The following is a 25136-nucleotide window of genomic DNA, read 5'->3' as shown; positions in this document are numbered from 1 at the left end:
TTGTTGTAGTCTGCTCAGGTATAGATACAACAAATGCCATGTGTGATACCAGCCGGATATGGGTATATAGTACATCATTTATTGAATGACAAGTGTAGCCTATCTTCAGTGGCGTAACTAGGAATGGCGGGGCCCCGTGGCGAACTTTTGACATGGCCCCCCCCCCATCCCAACTGACGCCGAAGACCTCGAACGACCCCCTCCTCCGCACTCTATTATGTCCCTTACTGGCCCCTGCACACAGTATTAACCCCAATAGTGTCCCCTGCACACAGTATTAACCCCAATAGTGTCCCCCTGCACACAGTATTAACCCCAATAGTGTCCCCTGCACACAGTATTAACCCCAATAGTGTCCCCTGCACACAGTATTAACCCCAATAGTGTCCCCTGCACAAAGTATTAACCCCAATAGTGTCCCCTGCACACAGTATTAACCCCAATAGTGGCCCCTGCACACAGTATTAACCCCAATAGTGGCCCCTGCACACAGTATTAACCCCAATAGTGGCCCCTGCACAAAGTATTAACCCCAATAGTGTCCCCTGCACACAGTATTAACCCCAATAGTGGCCCCTGCACACAGTATTAACCCCAATAGTGGCCCCTGCACACAGTATTAACCCCAATAGTGGCCCCTGCACACAGTATTAACCCCAATAGTGGCCCCTGCACACAGTGTTAATCCCAATAGTGGCCCCTGCACACAGTATTAACCCCAATAGTGGCCCCTGCACACAGTATTAACCCCAATAGTGTCCCCTGCACACAGTATTAACCCCAATAGTGTCCCCTGCACACAGTATTAACCCCAATAGTGTCCCCTGCACACAGTATTAACCCCAATAGTGTCCCCTGCACACAGTATTAATCCCAATAGTGGCCCCTGCACACAGTATTAACCCCAATATTGTCCCTCTGTGGACACTCATAAACAATTATTATACTAGTATAATAATCGGAGACCCGGGGAATAAAAACATAAAAAAAAAAAAAACACTGTTGCTTCTTACCTGTTCCCCGGCTCCTGTGCTGTGCTGTCCTCCTGTGCTGTCTTCCTGTGCTCGCGTCCTTCGTTAATGATGTCGGACGTCACATGACCCGGGAAGCATGCCGGGTTCATGTGACGTCAGAGACGTCAGACAACAGTAGGACGGAGGCCTGGCAGGATCGCGGAGAGGTAAGTAACAGTTTGTTAGGTTCCCTTACCTCTCCCGATCCGCCGGTCATTATACTCGGGGGTCTGCAAAGACCCCCGAGTATAATGATAGCCCCTGTGGGGCCCGCAGTGTCACTTGCCGATCCCGGCCCAGCCAGGATCGGCAAGTGAATAGGGCCCGTAACAGCCTATTTTTTTAAAAAAATGCAGCGGTAGCGGCTGTCACCGGGCCCCCTAATGGCCCGGGCCCTGTGGCAGCTGCTACTGCTGCTACCACGGTAGTTACGCCACTGCCTATCTTCTAATATGGGTTGTATTCAGATTGTATACAGCTCTATCTGCAGCAATAGACAGACAGTCAGTAGTAATACTGATGCCGTAAACACAGAGGATGAGGATGGGGTAATCGGGGTGTCATACGAGGAGATCCATTTGTAGTAGTGTGGGATATAGGTGTATACTGCTGGCCGGTTAGGTAGAGCACATCCTTCTGCCCAACTCACAAGGCCAGCTAGGTACCAAATACCACCAATTTTACAGACGAGGGGACCCCCGGAGTCTCCCTGAAATGAAATAAATAACATAACATAAAAATACTAAACATCTATTATCCTATATATACTGTACTCCAGGTATTGTGTCTGGTATATATGGTCATGTTTGTACAGAGGTTCCAGAAAATATCACTTACATGAGACCTTATCAGTATAGGGCAATACTGGGGTGCATTACAACCCCTTTTTTATGACTTACAATATCATAGTTCAGATCAATGGAATACAGAGGAAGATAAGTCACCCACCTGGCAAGAGTCCTTATTGCCAGCCTGGTACCCGGCACAGATCTGGTCACTGGGAACAATCTGTTTGTTGACAGGAGTGTTAGAGCCGATGTGGTACATCTTCTCGCAGGCGCTATTACTAATAATAGGCACCATGACCTGCTGGAGAGTCTTTGGGTATGGAAGATTCACTGCAGAGAAGAAGAGTAAAGTCATAGTCATGTAGTAGACAATACCGTAGAGACCTAGGACAATAGTCATGCAATGGGGGAATTCATGTAGAAGTCCCCTGATGACTGCCACCAGGTTAGTCTTCTCTACATGGGCTGACGAGATGCAATAACATTGAAACGGCCGTCCTCGATTGAGAGACTATACCTGGTGATATTCCCAGCATCATTGCAAAACAAAGGCCTCTTGGAAGGTCGAGCATGATGTTAAAGGGAGCAGCCTTTATTGGGCTATTTCACTGAGATTCTGTCTTCCTAATTACATCAGGGAAGACATGCTTGCACATTCCAGTGAGCGCCCTCTATTGGTTCGCAACACTGAGGCACCTGACTTCCTAATTACATCATGGAAGACAGATTTGCATATTCTTCCCATACAGCTAGGATATTACTTGGTGGGCAAATGATGGGCTTTATTCTTCTCTAGTATCATAATATACCATAGGATCATAGGATTTATCACCCATGATAAAATGGTGGGTTGTCGTGTTATGTGGATCCTTATGTGGATACATGTTTTATGGGTATGTGATTAATAGTTATGATTTTGACTGTATAGGATAAGTTTGCACTGGAGCTTTAGTTTTTCTCATTTGTTAGATACAATGGCGAATGACTTAAGTTGTAATGATATGTGGACTTTTTGTGATGCCGTCACAGTTGTAGTGTTTTGTGGTACAGTACACCACACGATCAGACTACTGTACATGTCATGAGTTTTCTTACCACCATAGTCTATACTGCCCCATCCAGTAGTCCAGCACTTGGTGCCATCTGGGAAGCTCATTAATGGTGATGGGACGCACACTGGTAGGATGTATTCAGTGTAATTAATAGGACTGGAGAGCTCAATCAGGGCGATGTCTCCCGGGTAGCCCACTCCGCTGAACAAGGAGTTCACAATAATACTTTGTACGGTGGACACAACCTGGTGAACACTGGGGATACTCAGCTGATACGCACCAAGTACGACAGTGTAGTCAGAAGGATTTGTAGACCTAAGGAGTGAAACCAGAAGTCATGATAAGCAATGATATTGAGCACCTTCTCCTCTCACAATGTTATTCATGTAGCAGCAAAAAAATGAGATTTCTCTTGGACCCTGGACTGGAACTAATTATCCCGTGGGATATGGATGGGGTGTAACTTGAGGGGTACAGTGTGCAGTTGCACCCAGACCCAGGAGTCTCTTTCCAATATAATGAGACCAGTACTATGAACAATAACTGATAGTTGGAGGACCTGGTTCAGATTTTTCCATTGGGACCTAGTAGCTTCAATTTACACCTCTGGATATGGACACAAGGTGCACCTTACAATCCAACATAAGAAAACACATTTAAGCCAATAGATCACTGTGTCTTCCACCAACAGGTTCATGTATGGACCAATATCTAATATCTCAAAACTGACCTCCATGTAAAATCAGCAACCCCTTACAGTAGGAGATCACTTTTCCATCCTAGTTGTCAGAATAATATAGAATACATTGATGGCCCAGTCATTATCACCTTTCTGGATGATTAACTTCCAGCTGTATAGGCCATTGATTTCTCAGACTATCATGGCTGACCATACAGACCACTGATCTGTTCCTTGTATGATGTCAGGGTAGGTCAGATTATAGAATTCTCTCTGCAGGTAACCACTTACATTAGAAAGCAATGTGCGGCAGAGATCACCCACTGCTCGGAGAACAAAGACCCACCGCAGATATGGGAATTTCGAAAGTGTAGACTGATTTGCCATGGCCATGCTCCTTCGCTTGCATCTGTGCCACCAACAATTCGATCACCAAGCACTGGGTTTCCACATGTTGGTTGGGCAGTGAAGTTAGAGATGACTGGAGGGATGTAGACTGGAAACGCAATAGAACAAGTGATTATGAAGATAATCTTGTTTCCCTTAGTCCTAACAGCGGCACAATGTGGGGTATTTCTGCCCCTGTGTGCTGGTAGGACAGGCGGATTTTTAATTAGCCAATCAAAAAGCGTGGCTGGCCCTATAAGAGGGCACAAGAACCTCCCCTCTGCGTGTTAATACAAAAGTACCTCCATATTTATACACAGTTTTATACATAAGATATGATTCCCAGGGTGGGAAATCTTGTGCCTCTGTTAGGACTAAGGGAAACAAGATTATCTTCATAATCACTTGTTCCCTGTCGTCCGTACCAGCGGCACAATGTGGGGATATAGCAAGTAGGCCCAAAGATGGGCGGGATTATTCCATGACAGAGCTCAAAATGGTTTGGGCAAAGGCGGAGGAATCGGTCACCCGGTCCCTCAGGCGGTAATGCCGAATGAACGTGGACTCAGATGCCCAGGAGGCAGCTGCACAAATCTGATCCAAGGACAACGCACTCCTCTCAGCCCGAGAGGTGGACACTGCCCTGGTCGAGTGGGCATGAAGAAAAGATGGGACCGGACGCCCTTGGGCGGTGTAGGCGACCTTTATGGTTTCGGAGACCCAGCGGGGTATCGTGGCCTTGGCGGCCTTGGCGCCCTTATTCTTCCCCGTATAACTGATTAACAGGTTTTCGGCCTGCCTAAAAGGGCGAGTGCGCTGCAGATAAATTTGCAGACATCTGCCTACATCCAGCCTGTGCCATCTTTCCTCTTCAGGTGAAGAGGGGAAGGGAAAAAATGCTGGAAGAAAAATAGTTTGGTTCCTATTTGCAGCGGATGGAATCTTGGGACGAAATCCTGGGAGGAACCTAAGCTGCACATGGTCCGAAAAAAATATAGTATATGGCTCCTCGGCAGATAAGGCTTGTAGCTCACTAACTCTTTTGGCAGTTGTAACTGCCAATAGCAGTGCCATTTTGCCGGTCAGTAACTTAAGTGAGACTTCTTCCAGGGGTTCGAATGGTTGGTCACAAAGAGCGTTCAGGACCGGAATAAGGTCCCATTGGTGGACAGGGGTGTTCACCACCGGTCTCAGCCTAGTTGCTCCTTTAATAAAGGTGCTCACTAAAGGATCCTGAGACAAACGCCTCCCCAGATAGGCGGACAGGGCCGCTACGTGTACTTTGAGTGTGGCCGCAGCAAGACCTCTGTCTAGTCCGTCTTGAAGGAAGTCCAGGATCGCCTCAGTCGGGGGACCAGTGGAGTCCACTTGATGCTGCAGACACCAGGCATTAAAGATGTTACTAATTCGACGGTAATTCCTGTTAGTCGAATCCGCTCTGGCGCTGGATAGGGTCTTCAAGACGGCTTGTGACAGTCCTCTATTCCTCAATAGGGACTGGTCAACCTCCAGGCTGTCAGGTTGAGTCTCCTCAGATCCTGGCATCTCAGCTCTCCTTGGGTTACCAGATCTGGGAGAGGGGGAAGCCTCCAATATATGCCCTGACTCATTTGTATGAGCTGAGCAAACCAAGCCCTTTTTGGCCAGAACGGGATTATGGCTATTCCCGAGGCTTGGTCCTGTCTTATTTTGATCAATACCTTCGGTATGATTGGAATTGGAGGGAATATGTAAAACAGCCTGAACCTCCATGGGATGGACAGGGCATCCACTGCCAAGGGATTGTCCTCCTGGTATAGGGAGCAGAAGGTCCCTACCTTGGCATTGAGTCGGGTAGCCATTAGATCGACCTCCGGGAGACCCCATCTCTGGACGATCTGTTGAAATACGTCTGGATTGAGAGACCATTCTCCTGATACGGTAATACCCCGACTCAGATGATCCGCTACTATGTTCAGGGAGCCCTTTATGAGAACAGCGGATAACTGGGCTAGGTTCTTCTCTGCCCAGGCGAATATAAGATTCGTCTCTCTCAGTAAGGTTGGTGACCTGGTGCCCCCTTGTTTGTTTATGTAGACTACCACCGTCATGTTGTCTGACCTGATCTTGACAGACTTGCCTTTCAACTCCGGGGCAAAGTGCACTAGGGCCAAGTACACAGCTCTGAGTTCCTTGAGATTGGAAGATCCCAGCTCCGGACGTCTCCATCGTCCTTGTACAGTCCTGTCCTGGCAATGGGCTCCCCATCCCCACTGGGATGCATCTGTTGTCAACAGGGTCCACAATGTCGGGACCGTGGACCTTCCGTCTTTCAGGTGTATCCACCATCTGAGGGAAAGATGGGTAGCGGGAGAAAGGCAGATCTTCTTGTGCAGTCCCCGTGGAGACCTGTTCCAGGTTGTCAACACTTCCATCTGCAGGGGACGCAAATGCCATAAAGCCCAAGGGACTGCTCTGGCCGAGGATGACATTAGGCCGAGGACCCTCATGGCGGTGCGGATAGTTACCCGCCGGGTGTGTAATAGAAACCGTGCACCGGCCTGGATCCTTTCCTTCCTTGGGCTGGAGAGGAAGATCTGCATCGTTTCTGAATCCACTATGAACCCGAGGAACTTCCTCCGTGTGGAAGGAACGATTTCGGACTTCTCCCAGTTGATGATCCATCCTAACTCTTGTAGGAAACTGATGGCAAGGTTGAGCTGCTGGAGGAGAGCAGCAGGAGACTGAGCTTTCAGAAGCCAGTCGTCTAGGTAAGGAACGATGAAGAGGCCCTGCAGTCTGAGGGCCGCAGCGACCGGAGCGATCACCTTGGTAAATACCAGGGGGACGGATGTGATGCCAAACGGCAGAGCTGTAAATTGAAAGTGCTCCCTGTGGCCGGCCATAGAAACGGCGATCCTGAGGAATTTCCTGTGGGAGTGAGCAATAGGGACATGAAGGTAGGCGTCCTTCAGGTCGAGGGTAACCATCACGTCTCCTGGCTGGAAAAAAGCAGACACGGAATCCACGGTTTCCATACGGAATGACCTCTTCCTGATAAAGCGATTGAGGTACCTCAGGTCTATTATCATTCTCCAGCCCCCGGTGACTTTGGGGACCAGAAAGACGGGGGAGTAAACTCCCAGACCGAGATCTGAGGCTGGGACCTTCTCCAGGGCGCCTTTGATAACATACTCGGCGACCAAGGCCTCTAGACTGGCCTGTTGAGAAGGTGGAAGGGTTCTGGTGACAACAAACCGATCTGGAGGTGGAAGGTGGAATTTGATAAGATAACCGTGCTGTATAATTCTTAACACCCATGGATCTTGAATATGGGTGACCCAAGTTCTGAAGAAAACCGAAAGACGTCCTCCCACAGGAAGGGGGGCCACAGGGAGCTGCCCCGCGTCAAAATTCCGGCTTCCTCTTGGTGTCCTCCCTTGAAGCACCTCGTCCGGATCCTCTAGGACGATATCTGGGACGCCTTTGCTGGGCTGGGCGTCTATAATTAGAGGCAGAACCTCTGCCTCTAGAGGGGGCACGTCTGCCCCTGGCAGCTTGAGGTAAGGACTTCCCCTTACCTTCAGCTAATCCCTCTATGATAGTATCCAAGCCTTGCCCAAATACTCTTCCTGGCTCAAAAGGGAGCGCGCAAAGAGCAGCCTTGGATGCAAAGTCTGCACGCCAAGGCTTTAGCCACAGGGGTCTGCGGGCCGCAGTGGACAACGCCATCGACTTGGCTGAAATTCTCAACTGATGGCGAGAAGACTCTGCCAAAAAATCTGCAGCCCTATGAATATTCTTCATGGAAGCCAAGATGTCATCCCTGTCCACACCGGAATCAATATCCCGCTCCAAGGTGGCTAGGCGGTTACGAAGAAAATCGCCCACAGTGGTAGAGGCTATGGCTACTGAAGCTTGGGCAGAGGAAGCAGAATAGACCTTCTTTAAAGTGGCGTCAGCCCTGCGATCCAAAGGATCCTGAAGATTTGATCCATCTTCAAGGGGCACCAGGGTTCTACGAGACAACTTCGCCACGGCTAGATCCACCTTCGGGGGAGGCCCCCAGGAATCCCACTGAGCCGAATCCATAGGGAACAGGTGCTTAAAGATCCTGGATAATGAATGTCCTTTCTCTGGCTGCTTCCACTGCTGCACCATGAGGTCGGTCAGCGTGGCGTCCGCATGGAAGGCAATATGTCCCCCAGAGGCAGACGTGGAGGCTTCCCCGTCAACATCTCGGCCCACTGTAGACCGGATGGACTTCAGCAGCCTGCCTGTTTGTTCATAGTGGAACACAGGTCTGCTGGAAACTACAGAGTCGTCCTCGGAGGAAACATCCTCTGCCACCCGTAGATGTTCCAGGGGAGGGAGGGACGAGGAACGATGCTCTGTGCATGGTCTCTTGGCGAGCTGAGACAAGGTAGACTGTATGCCTTTAAGGGAATCATCCTGCAAAATAAAGAGAGAGTACAAGCAAGGGAATTATCTTTACCCAAGCGATGCCCAACTCACCATCTCCTTGACCCAGGCCATCATATCTCTAGGAGAAGGCTCCTCAGGTGGGGGGCCTCTGCAACCGCGACAACGGGCCCATTCATAGCCTAAAAATAATAGGCGGGTTATAGGACCGGTAGTACCCCGGAGGGGATAACTCTTTAAGCCGCTACCTACCATCAGGGAGCGGAGTGTCACAGTCAAAACAGGAAAGGTGCTTCCTTTTGGCAGTAGATTTCCTCCTATAATCCCCAGGGGGGGTAGTAGAGGAAGACATATCCTACAGAGAGACCATAGACCATGCAAAATTGTCACCAACATATCCTACCACGTATCAAAAGAAGGGGTAGATCTTACCGTGTCCTAGACCGGACAGCAAGGTGACAAGAAACTGAAGGTTTGGTTTGGAGGCAAAAGGAGACTTGAAGCTAGGCAACAACCTCTGATGCACAGCCTTCCGCCTTAGAAAAGGAGAAGGTAACTAATAACCGGCCGGCCTGACCTTTAAACCGGCCGGCCGGAAATGGGAGGGGCCATAATCACATGCACCCTCCAGAAAAGAAAAAAGGTTACCCCCCCCCCCCTCCAAACAGCCCCAGCAGGGGCGCCTACCCCCTCAATTCCTGGCCTGAACCTGCGTGCTGCATAGATTCTGCAATAAGCAGAATGCCGGAGTAAACACATCCCGCCGGCGCCAGGACTTTCAATGGCGCCGCTATACTTCCGGACACAACCGGAAGTGTGCGCCCGGCAAATGCGGACGCTGCGACTCTCCGCCGGGAACTTAGTTCCGGCAGAGCACGTCCGTGAGCACACAGCGAGCGGAGCCCCGCGATAAGCAGAGTGCCGGGCCAACTCACCAGCTCGGTCTGCGACGCGCTGACAGGTGAGTCTGAGGGAGAAAGAGGAGGGGAGGGAGGAGGGAGGGAGGTAGGAGGGAAGGAAAGGAGCCACGCAGGCTAACAAACTTTTTTCCCCAGACAGGGGAAGGGAACCTTCAATCAAGAAGGTCTGAAACTGAAGAAAGAAGAATTATGCTCCAAAGGTAAGTAACCCATAGAGCCCAAAATAAGAGGACACAAGTCCTCCCCACCTGTCCTTGACCACACAGGACAGAAAAAAACACGCAGAGGGGAGGTTCTTGTGCCCTCTTATAGGGCCAGCCACGCTTTTTGATTGGCTAATTAAAAATCCGCCTGTCCTACCAGCACACAGGGGCAGAAATACCCCACATTGTGCCGCTGGTACGGACGACAGGGAACATATTAGTTTCCACATTTGAGTAAAGTGTGCATTACAATATATATAGAAGGGGTGAGGGGAAACACAGGAGGCAGCAGAATGTCCACGACTGCTTTTAGTATTGTGAGAACACTGGAGCATTTGTAGGGCCAAAAAAAGGGACATTATAAAGTATCTAGGGTAGGGATTGGGGACTGGAGCTTGGCTACCTTTTGTAGTATCAGTGAACTGCAGATATCTCCTACAGATAGTCCTTACTAATACTGGCATGAGCATGTTTCAGTTAGATGGTAGGTATATAAATTGGAAGGCAGGAGCTTTTTAGAGGTTTAAGATGTTAGTTAGTGGTAGATAGGATACAAACCATGCCAACAAACCCCATTGCTTGCAACCCTCCCCCCCCAAAAAAAAAAACAAAAAAAAAACAAAACTTTTTTTGGAAATGACCATCTCCACTGTTGCCCTAGAGGGGAAATCTGATATGCATGGCTGAAACATACACAGCATTTCCCCAATAGTGGCTGAGAGAGAGGACAAAGTTCCAGGGGTCGCCCCAAAGCACCACTGTGGAAATGACCAGAGGACTATAGACTTAAGAGTAGATACAACTTCCATTTGTGTAGAGTGCCCAAAAGTGTGGATACCATATGTTGTAAGTTAATTGTGCCTCCATGTTACTTTGTGACTGCAAGGCTCAGCTCAATAAACTGTGCCATAAGGGACCTGGGAGAGTATTTGATGAGGATAGCAATGATGAGAGGGACTGATAAATGTCATGGTCTGATCTGTTGTCTAATTTTTTTTTTTTTTTGGGGGGGGGGCTGAAATGAGGTCTACATTTTATTAGGGTGAAAATAGATTTTGCTGCACACACTGTTTTGTGATCAAAGGAATATAGAGATTTATTTTACAATATAGTTAACGCCTTTTGACACAATGCAAAAAATTGGCATAGAAAGACAGGCTAGATCAATTGGATATGACGTTTCGGTCCTTAGACCTTCATCAGAAGCGATCTAGTGTGGTAGCAGGATCAGTATAAGTGTCAAGGCATGCATATCCAATTGATCCAGCCTGTCTTTCTATGCCAATTTTTTGCATTGTGTCAAAAGGCGTTAACTATATTGTAAAATAAATCTCTATATTCCTTTGATCACAAAACAGTGTGTGCAGCAAAATCTATTTTCACTAGTATATTTGGGTCGTAGGACCTTTTTTTGCTAGCACCACATATAATTTTAGAGTGTGTGGTACCATTGACTTTTTTGCTACATTTTATTAGGGGGCTTGGGTCTGAGGCCTGTATTTATTTATTTAGGGGTCTGGTCAGTCATCTACTTACTGTATCTATAGTGTCTTGTCTAAGGTCTCCTTTATTTAAGCATCTATGTCTGAGGCCTCCTTCATTTAGAGGGTCAATTTAAGTTCTCCTTTATTTAGGGCTCTGGTCTGAAGTCTGTATTATTTTTGGGGTCTGGTTTTAGTTTGATGCCTCCACTGTCCCTATCCTAAATCTTCTACATATATACTTATGTGGTCATTAATGTGTGTGGTAGCATTGTTTTTGTTGTTTTTAGGGATGAGCCGATCTTGAGATTTCAGGAACCTTTTTAAAATCCGATTTCTGATCATTTTCCATCTGAACCCGATCCCGATCCCAATTCTGATCTTAATGCAAGTCAATGGGATTTTTTAATGATCGAAGATCAGATTTTAAAAACAATCCTATTCACTACACAGCATGAAGTCCAAAAATTGAAGGCTTTATATAATATCTGCAAGGTGCAACACCACAAAATCGAGTGACCAAGGCTTAAATTTTTGGACTCCACGCTGTGTAGTGATTAAAAAATCTGCCGGCCACTTAGTCTCCTCTGCTGTCTATGTTGGCAAATCCCAGTAATCATAGAAGCCACTTACCAGAGATCAGCAGGAGGCCGGCGAGACAAAGGACGCCCCTCATGGTCACTCTGTTTTGTCATGTAGCACCTTGCAGATATTGTGTAGAATACCTTGGTTATGACCAAGTCCTCAGTCAGTGTGGTGGTGTCTTCCTGCTACTACTCTGTATCCCACACCTTGAGTCAGAATGTGACTGGTCTGGTTTTTTTGGGAAAATTCAGGTAACTAAAGTCAAATTATCGTCACTGCAAAATATCACACAGAGAACAAACCATATTTTGGGGTATAACAGTAGTGTTCTATTTTTTTTATACTTCCATGTTTCTGTAGCTATGACTTTTTTATTGTTCCACTGATATAGTCATAATGGGGGGATTTTTAGAAGGGTGAGCTCTATTTTTAAAGACTTTATTTAAGGCTATCATAAGAAGTTTAAAAAACTAATTGAAAAAAATCTGCAAAATGTTTTATTTTATGGCATTTATAACATGATAGTGTTTTAGTAAAGGTCAACCTTGGTCATTGCAGAAGGATATCAACTGTAGATATACCACTGTCCATAAGACTCTGGTGTCAGTAGCATAAGTGTGACAGATACCAATGAATTTTTTACATTTTCCCACTTCTGAAAACTTTTATATATTTATTTTCATTTTCAATATTTTTTTTTTATTTTCATTAGAAATTCAACTTGTCCAACCAAATCCTCTCCCCCACACTGACCTCTCCCCCACTGTTAATTTTCACCTCCTGACCAGTAAATCCAGTAAATACAGCAATCATTTATCTGGCCATAGTCTGATCTTCACAAATGAACAAGTGAGAAACTTGGACTCTGAAAGATCAAAATGGGGAAAGCAGCAGGGCCAGATGGCATCAGGTTGAGGCTACTTAAGACGTGTGGGGATTAGCTGTTTGGTGTTATTACACACATGTGTAATATATATGGAAATCATCTTGTGTGGTACCAGTTCCAAAGACACCTCATCTGGTGGATCTTAACGGCTACAGTCCTGTAGCACTGACATCCCACTTGAGGAAGGTCTTAGAGAAATTGTTTCTCACACATCTCCGCCCTCTAGTGAGCTCAGCTATGGACCCTCTCCAGATTTCCCATTGGCTGGGTATTGGGGTGGATGATTCCGTCATCCACCTTCTACACAGAGCTATTTCTCACCTGCAGAAACCAGGGAACACTGAGAATAATGTTCTTCAATTTCTGCAGTGTGCAACACCATTCAGCCAGGGCTACTGAGGGACAAGCTGGACCTTGTTGGAGTGGACCATCACCCGTCCAACTGGATATTAGACTACTTCACAAACAGTATGTGAGACCTCAGTATGTGAGAGCCCGGGGCTGTGTGTCTGACACTCTGATCTGTAGTACGGGGGCACCACAAAGTACAGTACACTGTACACTGTAGATTTTAGGTGCAACTCCTCCAGCTGTTACTTACAGAAGTATTCTGATGACTCTGCAATAGTAGGCCTCATCACAGACGGAGATGACAGGGAATACAGAGAAATGAATCAGGAGTTTTTGGATTGGTGTCGGTGAAACCACCTCAGGATTAATTCTTGGAAAACCAAGGAGATGGTGGTGGACTTCCGTAAATGCAGACATGCTCCAAAACCAGTGGACATCCAAGGGACGGGCATTGAGATAGTCAACACCTATAACTACCAGGGTGTGCTCCACAATATTGAGCTGGACTGGGCTGATCGCATGGAGGTGCTGCACAGAAAACGTCACAACAAGCTCTACCTGCTTAGGAGTATGAGGGCCTTTGGAATTCTGAGGCCACTTCTTAAGGCCTTTTTCGACTCTGTAGTGGCATCAGCCATCTTCTTTGGGTGGCCTGCTGGGGGAGTAGTATATCAGCCAGGGACAGAAATAGACTTGACAAGCTGATTAGAAGGACCAGCTCCTTCCTGGGCCCAGTTCAGGTGGTGGGTGACAGAAGGCTACTATCTGTGGTGAGTTCCATGTTGGAGAATAAGTCCCATCCCATGTATGAGACTGTGACAGCACTGGGCAGTACTGTCAGTGACCGACTGCTTCACACTAAGGGTGCGTTCACATGGAGTAACGTGCCACGTGATGTGGCACGTATACGCCGTGTGAGATTTTGAGCGCCGTATACGCTCCCATTGATTTCAATGGGAGCCAGGATCGTATACGCCGCGTTATTTTGCGGCCATGATTTTGCCGTGAAGGAGTGCTTTTGGAACTCTTTTCTTCCCGATGAGTCTTAGGCTGTACAACCAATACCTGGCTAAGCAAAGATCACTGCATATAGAGAACTGGAAGATCCTTAAGTTATGATATCCCTTCTACTATTTTTTACCTTTATCTTTTTACCTGTATCTACAGTCACTGTAATCTCTCCAATATTCCTGGAGCTTTTCTATTTGTATTTTGTATTATTTTATATTACACACTGAATTTCCCCAGGTGGGACTACTAGGGGATTATCTTCTTATTTTATCTTATCTTATCTTATCTTACCAATGACTATGCTAACAGAAACAAAGAAAAAGACATGACTTTTGGAACATGGGAGGAAAAACAAGTAGGACACAGAAATGTTCTGTTTTATCATATATTGGACTGTGAGGTAAGAGAAGCAAATCATCAGTAAGCTCTAATATCATTGTGGGTCTTTCTTGTGCATATCACACATTCAGCTGCTCAGCTTTATTGTAGCTTTACTCTTCATTATCTATTTTTAGAAAGATTTTTCTTCAAAAGAATGAAATAAATTTTCAAGGAAGTTCAAAACATTCACCACAATGATGGTCATGGGAAAACAGGCCCAAGCCATTAGGCATCTAGGCATTGAGGGAACAAACCAGCCCTGGCCATCAGGCTCCCTCCTCCAGGCACCAAGTCAACAAAGTAGTCCCAAGCCATGAGTCCTCCATCAGGCATCCAGGCCCTGAAGTGGGAAAGCAGACCCAAGCCATAAAGTCCCCTCCATTAGGCATCTAGGCACTGAGGCAACAAACCAGCCCTGGCCATGAGGCTCCCTCCACCAGGAATCCAGACACTAAGGCATCAAAACAGTTCCAAGGCATGAGTTTCTATCCATAAGACATCTAGGCTATGAGACAACAGAGCAGTCCCAAGTCATAAGGATTTTTTCACCAGGGATCAAGGCCACTAGGCAACAAACAGCTCCAAGACATGAGATTTCAGCCATAAGACATCTAGACAATAAGACAACAGAGCAGCCCCAATGGTCCAAGTTCACAAAACTCAAGAGTCTTTGCAGAGTGAACCACCGTCTGTCTGGTGACGGTCAATGTGACAGTACTGGATGTACAGATGTAGTAAAGTTAAACTTTTTTTTTTAATGTAGATTGTGAGCCCCACATAGAGCTCTCAATGTACATTTTTCCCTATCAGTATGTCTTTTTGGAATATGGGATTTCCATCTATGCACACATAGGGAGAACATCCAAACTCCTTGCAGATGATTTTTTGCCCTTGGCGGTATTTGAACACCAGGACTCCAGCGTTGCAAGACTGCAGTGCTAACCACTGAGCCACCGTGTGGCCCCTTAGTAAACATTAACTTGGCACTTTTCAGTTGGAGGTTAGAAGTCTCTGTGCTGAGCCTCAGCTGCTGCTTCTGCTCTTTGTGATGTCTCTGACTCTGCTCTACTCCAGCTGCAGATCCATAGAGTAGAGCACAGTTGTTTCAGCAAGAGAAATGGAGAAAAGAGATTTCCAGCCTCCCCAGCTTCGATCCGAGGGACCAGGGAATATATTAGTCATAAAGCTAATCCAGTTCAGAACATTTTTCTTTGCATACCCTGTTAACCTTTGCTAGTCCTGCACTGTATTGTGCTCTTACAATGTTGGAAACAAAGGCCAGTATTGACTTTTATTTTGTACGCCGGCCGGTTTCAGATCTTCTCCTTGGTTTCACTGGAAAAACTGGCTGTAAAGATTTGTTTAAACAACACCCGGCTGCTGGTTCACAGATGCACATTGTAGCTACAGTTACACTGACACTCACCAGACTGTGCAAGAAAGATACAGAAATGTGATGTCTGGCTCTAGGAAAAACAGAGACATTTACTGAAAAGTTGCTCTCTGGTCTGGAGCACATAACCAATGGACATGTAGGAAAAAATGGAGATTGATTATTACAATGTACACAAAGTGCGACTAGATAGCAGTCTCTAATAAAGTGGCCATTCAGTGTAGATGGTTTACTCTGCAGTATGTGTATATGTGAAGTATTTGTGCAGTGAGTATATATGTGTGAAGTGTAAGTGTAGTGTGAATGTGCACTGTGTGTATGTAAAGTGTGTGTGCACAATGTGTATGTCTGTGAAGTGTGTGTGCATAATGTGTATGTCTGTGAAGTGTGCAGTGTTTGATGTGTGCACATTTTGTGTACCGTATTTTACGGACTATAAGTCGCACTGGACTATAAGGCGCATTGCCCATGAGCGCCTTATAGTCCGTCTCGGTTCATATATAAGGCGCACCGGACTATAAGGTGCAGTCCGGTGCACATTATATGTTATTGAAAGCGGCGGCAGGCAGACTTTGCCAGTGGCCGCTTAACCCCCCGCGTGCCAGCCGCTTCTATTGGAAGCGCTCGGCAGGCGAGGAGGGGCTCTATCAGCAAAATCATGCTGATAGAGCCCAACCGTAAAAGTTACATTAAACTACATCCCCCCCCCCCCCCCCGTTTTAACATAAAACCCTGAAACAGAATGTGAAACTTACCGAGCGGTGCAGGGTGGGCGGGCATTCAGGCCTCCTCTTCCTCCGATGTTCCGTCCTCCTCCTCCGGCACTCGCGAACTGATAATGGCCTGGGCGCATGCGCAGTAGCCGTAGTAGAAGCATTATGATATTGCGCATGCGCCCAGGCCATTATCAGTTAGCGAGCGCCGGAGGAAGTGGTCTGGACATCGGAGGAAGAGGAGGCCTGAATGCCCGCCCGCCTACCCTGCACCGGTCGGTAAGTTTCACGTTCTGTTTCACGCCGGCGTGACAGCAGGGCTGCCGGACACATCCCATTCATTTCTATGGGAGCCGGCATGCGAGCGCTCCCCATAGAAATGAATGGACTGCTTTTTTCCATTCATTTCTATGGGAGCCGGCATGCGAGTGCTCACCATAGGAATGAATGGACTGCTTTTTTCCATTCATTTCTATGGGAGCCGGCATGCGAGCGCTCCCCATAGAAATGAATGGACTGCTTTTTTCCATTCATTTCTATGGGGAGCGCTCGCATGCCGGCTCCCATAGAAATGAATGGGAAGTGTCCGGCAGCCCTGCTGTAACGCCGGCGTGTATGGCTGTGATACACGCTGGCGTTCCGTAGTGTGAATGCACCCTTACGGTGCCTTTTATGTATGTATGGAAGCGGCACGCAGACTTTGCCGCCGCTTCCATCGATATATAAGGCGCACCGGACTATAAGCCGCACTTATGATTTCTGAGGAAATCGTAGGTTTTTATGTGCGCCTTATAGTCCGGAAAATACGGTATGTGCATTGTGTGTATATATGCCCTGTGATGGACAATTATGACTACTGGGGCACTTAGTACATGTGTCAGATGGTGTAGGCCCTGTTGATGGCTCATGTAGACTATAAACAATGAAAGGTCAACGCTGGTTTTGTTTTCTGCACCTTCTGAACCAGTCACTTCTTCTGATATGATTATGTGCGTGGGAACAAGTGGTTCAGGGGCTCCATGAATACGGCACATAACCTCGCACCATATTCACACCACGCTTTCGCTCTTCTAAAACAAATAAGATTTTTAAAATAAAAAAAATCCACTTTATGACACCCATATATTTTGTTTTTATTAACAGATCAGTCCATTTGCCCTTTCCTTCAGACAAATGTAAAGTTTACACTTATGGCCAGACACGTCGGTCGGTCGCTGGCTGCCATAATAAACCAGAAACGTTAACCCCTTTTATCATAAACAACAGTGTAAAGTCAGTGCGATCACTTACATGGGATAGGGTGGAGGTCAGACTTGGACACAACAAAAACATGTCAACATCCTACTAATAAAAGACAGCAGTGGAGTTACCAATTCACAAGGTAGGAAATACTGATTCAGGTGACCATAACCTATCTATCTGTATGTCTGGGTCGGTATCCTGGGCTCCGATGAGAGACACCCTTTAAACGAGTGAATCCGCAAAGTTATATACCTGAGAAGTCACTGACTTTGATGAAATTCACTTTTGTATAGCTGCCATGTTTCACATCAGCTTGAATCTGGGTAACCATGTATTACAATTTTGTCACAGATTTTAAGCCAAAATGACCAATTTAGTGAAAACTGTGTCAAAACCACAACGTGAAATTATAATCTATGCAGATTATTCAAGGACAAATGTGACTGAACTGCTAATATGGGTCATATTCAGAGTAAACGTCTAGGGCTGCATTGCCTGTAAATATGGCCCTGTGTGCAGCAATAGACAGACGGCCAGTAGTAATCCCGATGCTGTATACACAGAGGATGACGATGATGGTGGTGGGATAAATGTGGAGGTGTATGAGTTGATCCAGTTGTAGTAATCCGGGACATAAGTATAAATTCCTGGACGGTCAGGCTGGGCGCATCCTTGTCCCCAACTCACAACGCCAGCTAGATACCAAACACCATCCATTTTACAGACCAGGGGTCCTCCGGAGTCACCCTGAAATGAAGAATTATGCTTTGCTAAGTAACATCATGAAGGGAATTATCTTACATATACTGTACTCCAATTGATGTGTTTGGGAAATATGGTCATGTTTATGCCAAGGTCACCTGAAGCCTACAGGCCCAGAAAATATCCCATAAGCAAGACCATATGGGTATAGCTCAGTATCGGATGCACCACAACTTTCTAACTTTACAGTATCATAGCTCAGACATCAGGAATTGGTGAGAAGTCACCTACCTGGCAGGAGTCTTTTCCTCCAGCCTGGAACCCGGCACAGATCTCATCACTGGGAACGATCTGTTGGTTTTCACTAACGTTGGAGTTGATGTGGTACATCTGATCACAGATCCTATTACTGATAATAGGCACCATGACCTGCTGGAGAGTCTCTGGGTATGGAAGATCCACTGCAGAAAAGAAGAGTAAAGGTCAATGTCATAGAGTATACAATATGGTTACCCAAAATCCTAGGCCCAGCGTCATGAACTGGTGAGAATCCACTCAAGTGTAATGCTGACTGCCACCGTTTTTATTGGCAGTGTAGAATTTTGTGATTTCGTGGGACAGTATTCCACAGGATAGGATTATATAAGCTGGAATGGCAGATATAGTAATGTGGCAGTCTCAGTGATGGCTTCACATGTGATAGATTAGAGACACAGAAAAATAATGGAGGTTGTAGTACTGTGTGCTCCTTTAGGACAGTATGGCACATTTGGCTTAGAATTCTCTGCATCTCCTGAGTTTTCTTACCTCCGGAGTTTATAGTTCCCCATCCAGTAGTCCAGCAGTTCGTGCCATCTGGGAAGCTCATGAATGGTGATGGAATACACACTGGTAGGATGTACTCATTGAAAGTAATAGGATTGGAGAGTTCAATGAGGGCGATGTCTCCCGGGGTGCCTGCTCCATTGTACCGGGTGTCCACAATAATACTTTGTACGGTGGACAGAACCTTATGAGAATTGGGTATTTGCAGCTGGTGCTCTCCAAGGCCAACTGTGTAGTCGGAGGGATTTATAGGGCTAAGGAGTGAAATGAAACACCATGTTATACCATAGAGATGAGCATCGTCACATAGCACAGTGATTTTCACAGGGTCAGATAGACCCACCAGGGTATCGGAGAACCCCCTGCATTATCCCCTCCCATATAGTGGCCCATGTACTATTTCCCCCTGCCCATTACAGGGGCCCTTTCACTATCCCCCCCCCCCCATACAGTGGCCCTTTCACTGGTCCCCTATACTGTATCAGGACCATTGATGGGGCCATTGTATTGGTGGGAAGGAGGGGCAGTGATGTCCTGGGGGAAATTAAAGGGGTTATTTATTTATTTTTTTAAAATTAGGTTGTGACAGGTGAAAACAAAACCCTTACTCTTCTGTGCCCATTGTCTTCCAACGTGGTTTGGTTCTATAGCTATGTTGTTGTCTTCCCACTGAACATGACTATGAAATAAATATGCTGGACAACCTCTTTAAAGTGTGAGACATTAGGGGGGTATATTAAAGTTTTTTGTAATGGTTTATTCTCATGATAGGTCATAAATACCTAATCTGTAGGGGGCCAACATCAGGCCCCTAGACCGATCAGCTGTACAGAGCAATTTCCAGCGCTCATCCTGTACACAATAAGAGACCGGAAGCAGAAAGCTCTGTCCACTGTATATTAGCCGGCATCTTCACTGCATCTTAGCACATACTGAAGTTAGTGGGAGCTGAGCTGTAGTGAAGGGTGCTATACAGCAGATGAAGCGTTCTGCTTCCGGCCCTGTATTGTGTACAGAACGGATGCTGGAAGTGGCTCCGTACAACTGATGGGGCCATGTGTCAGCCCCCTAGTGGACAGGTACTTATGGCCTGAGGATAGGCCATACAAAAAGATAACGCTGGAGAACCCCATTAACATGCCCCAAACAGCTTAACATACCCCCAATGAATGTTAGCCTCCAACACTGCCCCCGTACAATATAATGGTTCCCATCACTGTTGCTCATATAGTATGGGGGACCAGTGAAGAGGTCACTGTATTGGGGGCCATTAAAAAAATTTGGCCCAGACAATCCCTTTAAAGAGGTTGTCCATAAATTCGTGACCACTGTGACGGCCAGGCAGGTGTTCTCTCCTTATGGAGTGATGATATCCCCTCAACCCTGTCTAAGCCTCTCACCTCTACCAGATCAGTCCTCTCTGCGCCAAGCTGATGAGATGCAAATACATCGAAACGGCTGTCCTTGGCTGAGAGACTGTATCTGGTAAAATCCCAACATCATTGCAAACAAAGGCCTCTGAGAAGGTCGGCATGATGTTAAAGGGAGCGCCCTCTATAGGTTTGTTTGACTGAGACTCTGTCTTCCTAATTACATCATGGAAGATAGACTTGCACATTCTCAGTCAGTGCCCTCTATTGGTGCGCACACTTGAGGCACTGACATCCTATTTACACCATGGAAGTCAGATTTGCATATTCTTCCCATGTAAAAAAAAAACAAACACACTCACCTCTCCCCAGCACCCTGTTGTCCTACACCTGTGTCTGCTCAGTCTCATGGCGGCGCCTCATTTCTAGAAATCCTGTACCTAACTGGTTTCAGCGGTCACATAAGGTGTAGGACTCCCATCAAGAAGGTGCCAGCACGAGATTGAATGGACACTAGCGGTGGACAACGGAGCTATTCATGTAGCAGCAAGAACTCAGATTTCTCTGGGGCCTGGGATTTGGCATGATGTCCACTGTATGATCTCACTGAAGAGAAGCCATATTAGGTCAATAGACCACTATGGTGATAAAAAAAACAACATCTTCCACAAATAGATTTAGCTATGATTCAAAGCTTTACTTACCTGTCAATGCAATGTGCAGCAGTGACTACCCACTTTTCTGTGATCACGGACCCCCCACAGATGTGGGTACCTTGGGACTTCAGACTTATTTGCCATGGCCATGCTCCTTCTGTTGCATCTGTACCACCAACAATCCGATCCCCAAGCACTGGTTTTCCACACGCTGGTTGAGTGGAACGGGCGGGGATGGAAATGACTGGAGCGGTGCAGACTAGAAAACACAATGAAACGTATTTTCCACGTCACCTCTTTTTGTTTTCTTGAAGCAATACCTTTAACCAAAGCACAACACTATTAACTCTTGAAATGGTGGAATGGATGTTTAACCCTTGAGGTTTTACTTGGAAACTCTAAGTCCATTGGTATCTCCTTAGAATGAAATGTTTCATTATGTTGATATTGGTTTGCGTGGATGACTACAGTGAGTCCATCACCAAGTGAAAGATGTCTGGAGTAACTCTTGAATGGCTATGTGCAGGGCCGGCGTCAGCGCACGGCATAGTCGGGCAAGTGCCGGGGCCCACAGAGCCTCTGGGGGCCCCCCGGCACTTGCCCACCCCAGCACTTGCCTGTCCCGATTTCAGCTCATCGGCGTCCGTCGGACGCCGATGAGCTGAATACATAAGCGATTAAAGCAGGAACTGTGAGCTCTGCTCCTGCTTTAAAGCTGCGGCCCGGCTTGCGTGTGTAGGCACGATGACGTCATCACATCGCACGTACACACGCAAGCCGGGCCACAGCTTTAAAGCAGGAGCTGAGCTCACAGCTCCTGCTTTAATCGCCTATGTGAATGGAGTGGGAGAGCAGAGAGGAGCGTTGGGGGAATGATGGAAGGTGAGTGTAAGTGTTTGTTTTGTTAATATTAAGGTGGAACATAATGAAGGGGGCCCATGAAACTGGGGGGCAAATGAAGGGGAGGGGGGGAACGGCATGACACTGGGGAAGATGAAGGGGGTGGGGAGAGAACGGCATGAAACTGGGGACAGAGATGGAGGGGGCCCAATGAAACTGGGGGGCAAAAGAAGGGGAGGGGGGGAACGGAATGACACTGGGGAAGATGAAGGAGGTGGGGAGAGAACGGCATGAAACTGGGGACAGAGAAGGAGGGGGCCCAATGAAACTGGGGGGGCAAATGAAGGGAAGGGGGGGAACGGCATGACACTGGGGCAGATGGGGGGTGGAACAGCATGACACTGGGGCAGAGACGGGGGACATGAAACTGTGAGCGGATGAAGGGGGAGAACGTGATGAAACTGGGGACAGAGATGGAGGGGGAACATGAAACTGGGGGCAGAGGAAGGGTGTATATGAAACTGGGGGAGAGATGGAGGGGGGGCATATAATTTACGGGTGACTGTAGGAGGATTATACTGTGTGGGAGCACATGATAAATAAATGAGAATGGGTGGAGTCAACATAAAAGTGGGTGGATCCAAATTTGGGAGGTATGGCGTTGGTGACGCCACACTCCTGCGTGACGTCACTCACTTCATCTGCGACGCACAGTGTCTCAACTCCCCCATCTCCTTTACAAGGAGGCCCACTGAGGCTCTGTCGCCCAAGGGCCCATAAAAACCTGGAGTCGGCCCTGGCTATGTGCCCTATTTCCCTGAAGCTTTATTGTCTACTGTGAGTGACCTATGGATTTCACCTTTGCTGCAGGAGGATTCCACCTAGTCAATGAGAAATGCAGCAGTCTCCATGATATGTTTGCTTTACAGGTAATACAGGAATGTTCCACCTTCCCTCCTCAATCTCCTGCCGACATTATCTCCTGTTGATCCTCCATCATGTATACGGTTACATTTGACACATCAGCGTCATTCATTAGGCTAGAATTGTATTATGCTTACTTAGTGCACCCCCTTTACGCATACAACTGCTATCAGATGTTCCTTCAGCAGTACGCATGTGTATAAATGCAAGCAAAAGCGTGGTCAGGTCAAGTCCAGTCCAAAGGTCAGGGTCTGGCAGCAGAAAGCCAAAAAGTCATACATGGAGATCAGCAGGACAAGAATGGAACCAGAAAATCAGAGAAACAGACTCAATAAACAGGTCAAGGTCAATACATGGATTATCAAACCAAGAGCAGAAGCGCGAACACAGGCAGGAAACCCTCGCAGGAACTGGTATACCAAGGAACTATGATGTGAAATAAGGACTACGTAAGTTTATATAGGTGTGAGCTGCTTGAGATTAGCTGGGCAGGGCTCATAGATGTATTTCTTGACTCTGAAGTTGCTGAGAAGGAAGGTGCCCACAACACCGTAGAGATCCTTTATCATTTAGGGGTCTATTTCATTTAGGAGGTCTGCTTGAAGTCTCCATTCTTTAGGGGGTCTCTGTTTATGCAGCAGGACTGGTCTATATTTAGGGGTCTGGTCTGAGTTTGGCATTTGATTTAGAGAGTTTCATGTGGTCTTAGGGTCTGGTATATCTTTCATTTAGGCGGTCTGTTAGTGGTCTGGGGAGAGGTATTCTTTTTGGAGCCTGGTCTTGGGCTTGAATACACTGCCCCTGTGCTGCATTTTATACTTATATGCTTATGTGGCTAATAATGCGTGTGGTGTCGATGTTTGTGAGGCTCCCAACTCTCCATCCACCCCCCGTAATTTTATTCCCCCAGGAGAAGCAGATCACAGTGCAGTTCAGTGAATGAGTGAAGCCTGAAGAGGAGAGGAACACGCCAATGTAGATCATAGAGTATACAGAGAGGCTGACAACAGAAAGTACGACCACCTCCAGAACTGTCACCAACGTCTCGCTTCCTCACCCTTCTCGTCTTATAAGATGAGAGGAAGGAAGGAGGACCGTGGCTACTGGTGCAGACCCCTACGTTGGACAGATAGTGGGAACTTAACAGTTCTTCCAGAACTCTTGCAGCAACAGGAAGGTATCTCAGGGTCCCCCAAATAAAATTTGTGGGTTCTACCCCTTCACCAAGCCAAACCAGTCCTCTGCTCTGCACTGATGAAGAGCAATGATCACAAAACATCTGACGGCAGATGACAGTCTGGTTGGGTTGACGTCTTTAATCATGCTGCCATGTAATATTTCAAGGTCTATTCAAGGGTCGAACATTGACGTAACGGATTTGTAGCTTTCCATTTACAGTTCATGACTGGATTATAGTCACATTGTTTCCCTAGATATGGAAGACTTCTAAATTTTTACTTGAAACAATAAGTTATGTGGCCAAATAATTGTAATATTACAATGTTACATCTCACCCGTTAATAGAAACACATACAAATATTGTATAAATAACTAACACTTTGAAATAAGACCCCGAGGGCTTCATTTTCTTCGATACCCTAGTGAAAGCAACCGCGTTAACCCAAGACTTCTAAAAAAGACCAGCCAATTAGGTACCCAATATGTTTTCATGTATTTTATGGGTATGTCCCCATTTACTTTCCCGATAGACATTACGGGTTCGGTGAATTAACCCCTGCGATTAGAGTTTTACCATTGTAAAAACTGATTCACCATCCACCACCGAAAACAATCCTAAGTATCAGATTTATGATCGGATTTTGGCAGATTCCAGTGAGCCACTTACCGGAGAGCAGCAGGAGGCTGGCTAAAGACAGGACGCCCTTCATGGTCGCTCAGCGTAGTGTGTCGCACCTTGTGGTTTTTGCTCTTATATAATATACTTAGGACCAGTCCCCCTATTTGTGTGAGGGGTGATCTTTATATATCCGCTTCATCGCATCCCGCACCTTAAGCTCAGAATGTGGGCAGACCTGTTTCTGGGGTAAATAACTGAAGACAGGGCGCAGCGGAGGCCATTGTCCAAGCAGAAATGTCAACATGTAACACATAAAGGTTGTCACTTTTAACATTTCAATTTAATCCCTAGGGGGTTCGTGACACAGAAATAGATTTCACTTTGTAATCTTTCTAGGAACCTTGTATTTTTCTTACAAAAAAAATAAAAATTCCATCAATGCGGTAGTAAAAGGGGTGATTTTTAGCTGTACAGACAGTAATATATATATATATATATATATATATATATATATATATACAGTGTTGGCCGAAAG

The 25136-nt window shown here is 46.6% G+C and overlaps 2 protein-coding genes across 2 annotated transcripts; both read right to left on the bottom strand.

The window, feature by feature from the left end:
- Positions 1 to 1476: 1476 nt before the first annotated feature.
- Positions 1477 to 11600, bottom strand: LOC142217181 (serine protease 33-like). Its single transcript, XM_075285371.1, has 5 exons — positions 11558 to 11600; positions 3824 to 4028; positions 2897 to 3168; positions 1962 to 2131; positions 1477 to 1722 (listed from the first exon to the last, which is right to left on the bottom strand). The coding sequence occupies exons 1-5, from the start codon at positions 11598 to 11600 to the stop codon at positions 1477 to 1479; spliced, it is 936 nt and encodes a 311-aa protein (XP_075141472.1).
- Positions 11601 to 17910: 6310 nt separating this feature from the next.
- On the bottom strand, positions 17911 to 24692 carry LOC142217180 (serine protease 33-like). The gene is made up of 5 exons (XM_075285370.1): positions 24650 to 24692; positions 21088 to 21298; positions 18996 to 19267; positions 18480 to 18649; positions 17911 to 18233 (listed from the first exon to the last, which is right to left on the bottom strand). Exons 1-5 carry the CDS (start codon positions 24690 to 24692, stop codon positions 17967 to 17969), a joined length of 963 nt encoding a protein of 320 aa, XP_075141471.1. The 3' UTR covers positions 17911 to 17966.
- Between the last annotated feature and the right edge of the window lie 444 nt (positions 24693 to 25136).

The sequence above is a fragment of the Leptodactylus fuscus genome, chromosome 8, assembly GCF_031893055.1.
Source record: "Leptodactylus fuscus isolate aLepFus1 chromosome 8, aLepFus1.hap2, whole genome shotgun sequence".
In the NCBI taxonomy this organism is placed as follows: domain Eukaryota; kingdom Metazoa; phylum Chordata; class Amphibia; order Anura; family Leptodactylidae; genus Leptodactylus; species Leptodactylus fuscus.
The sequence above is the reverse complement of the archived record's forward strand: the minus strand, read 5'-3'. Positions and strand labels throughout refer to the sequence as shown.

Bases quoted from the DNA above. Each gene is read 5' to 3' on its own strand.
- LOC142217181 (XM_075285371.1), bottom strand. From the start codon at position 11,600: ATGAGGGGCGTCCTTTGTCTCGCCGGCCTCCTGCTGATCTCTG. The intron at 4,029-11,557 runs GTAAGTGGCTTC...TTGCGTTTCCAG, and splicing joins CGGCCTCCTGCTGATCTCTG to TCTACATCCCTCCAGTCATC. The intron at 1,723-1,961 runs GTGGGTGACTTA...ATTTCATTTCAG, and splicing joins GCAATAAGGACTCTTGCCAG to GGAGACTCCGGGGGTCCCCT.
- LOC142217180 (XM_075285370.1), bottom strand. From the start codon at position 24,692: ATGAAGGGCGTCCTGTCTTTAGCCAGCCTCCTGCTGCTCTCCG. The intron at 19,268-21,087 runs GTAAGTAAAGCT...TTCACTCCTTAG, and splicing joins GCTGCACATTGCATTGACAG to CCCTATAAATCCCTCCGACT. The intron at 18,234-18,479 runs GTAGGTGACTTC...TCTTCATTTCAG, and splicing joins GAGGAAAAGACTCCTGCCAG to GGTGACTCCGGAGGACCCCT.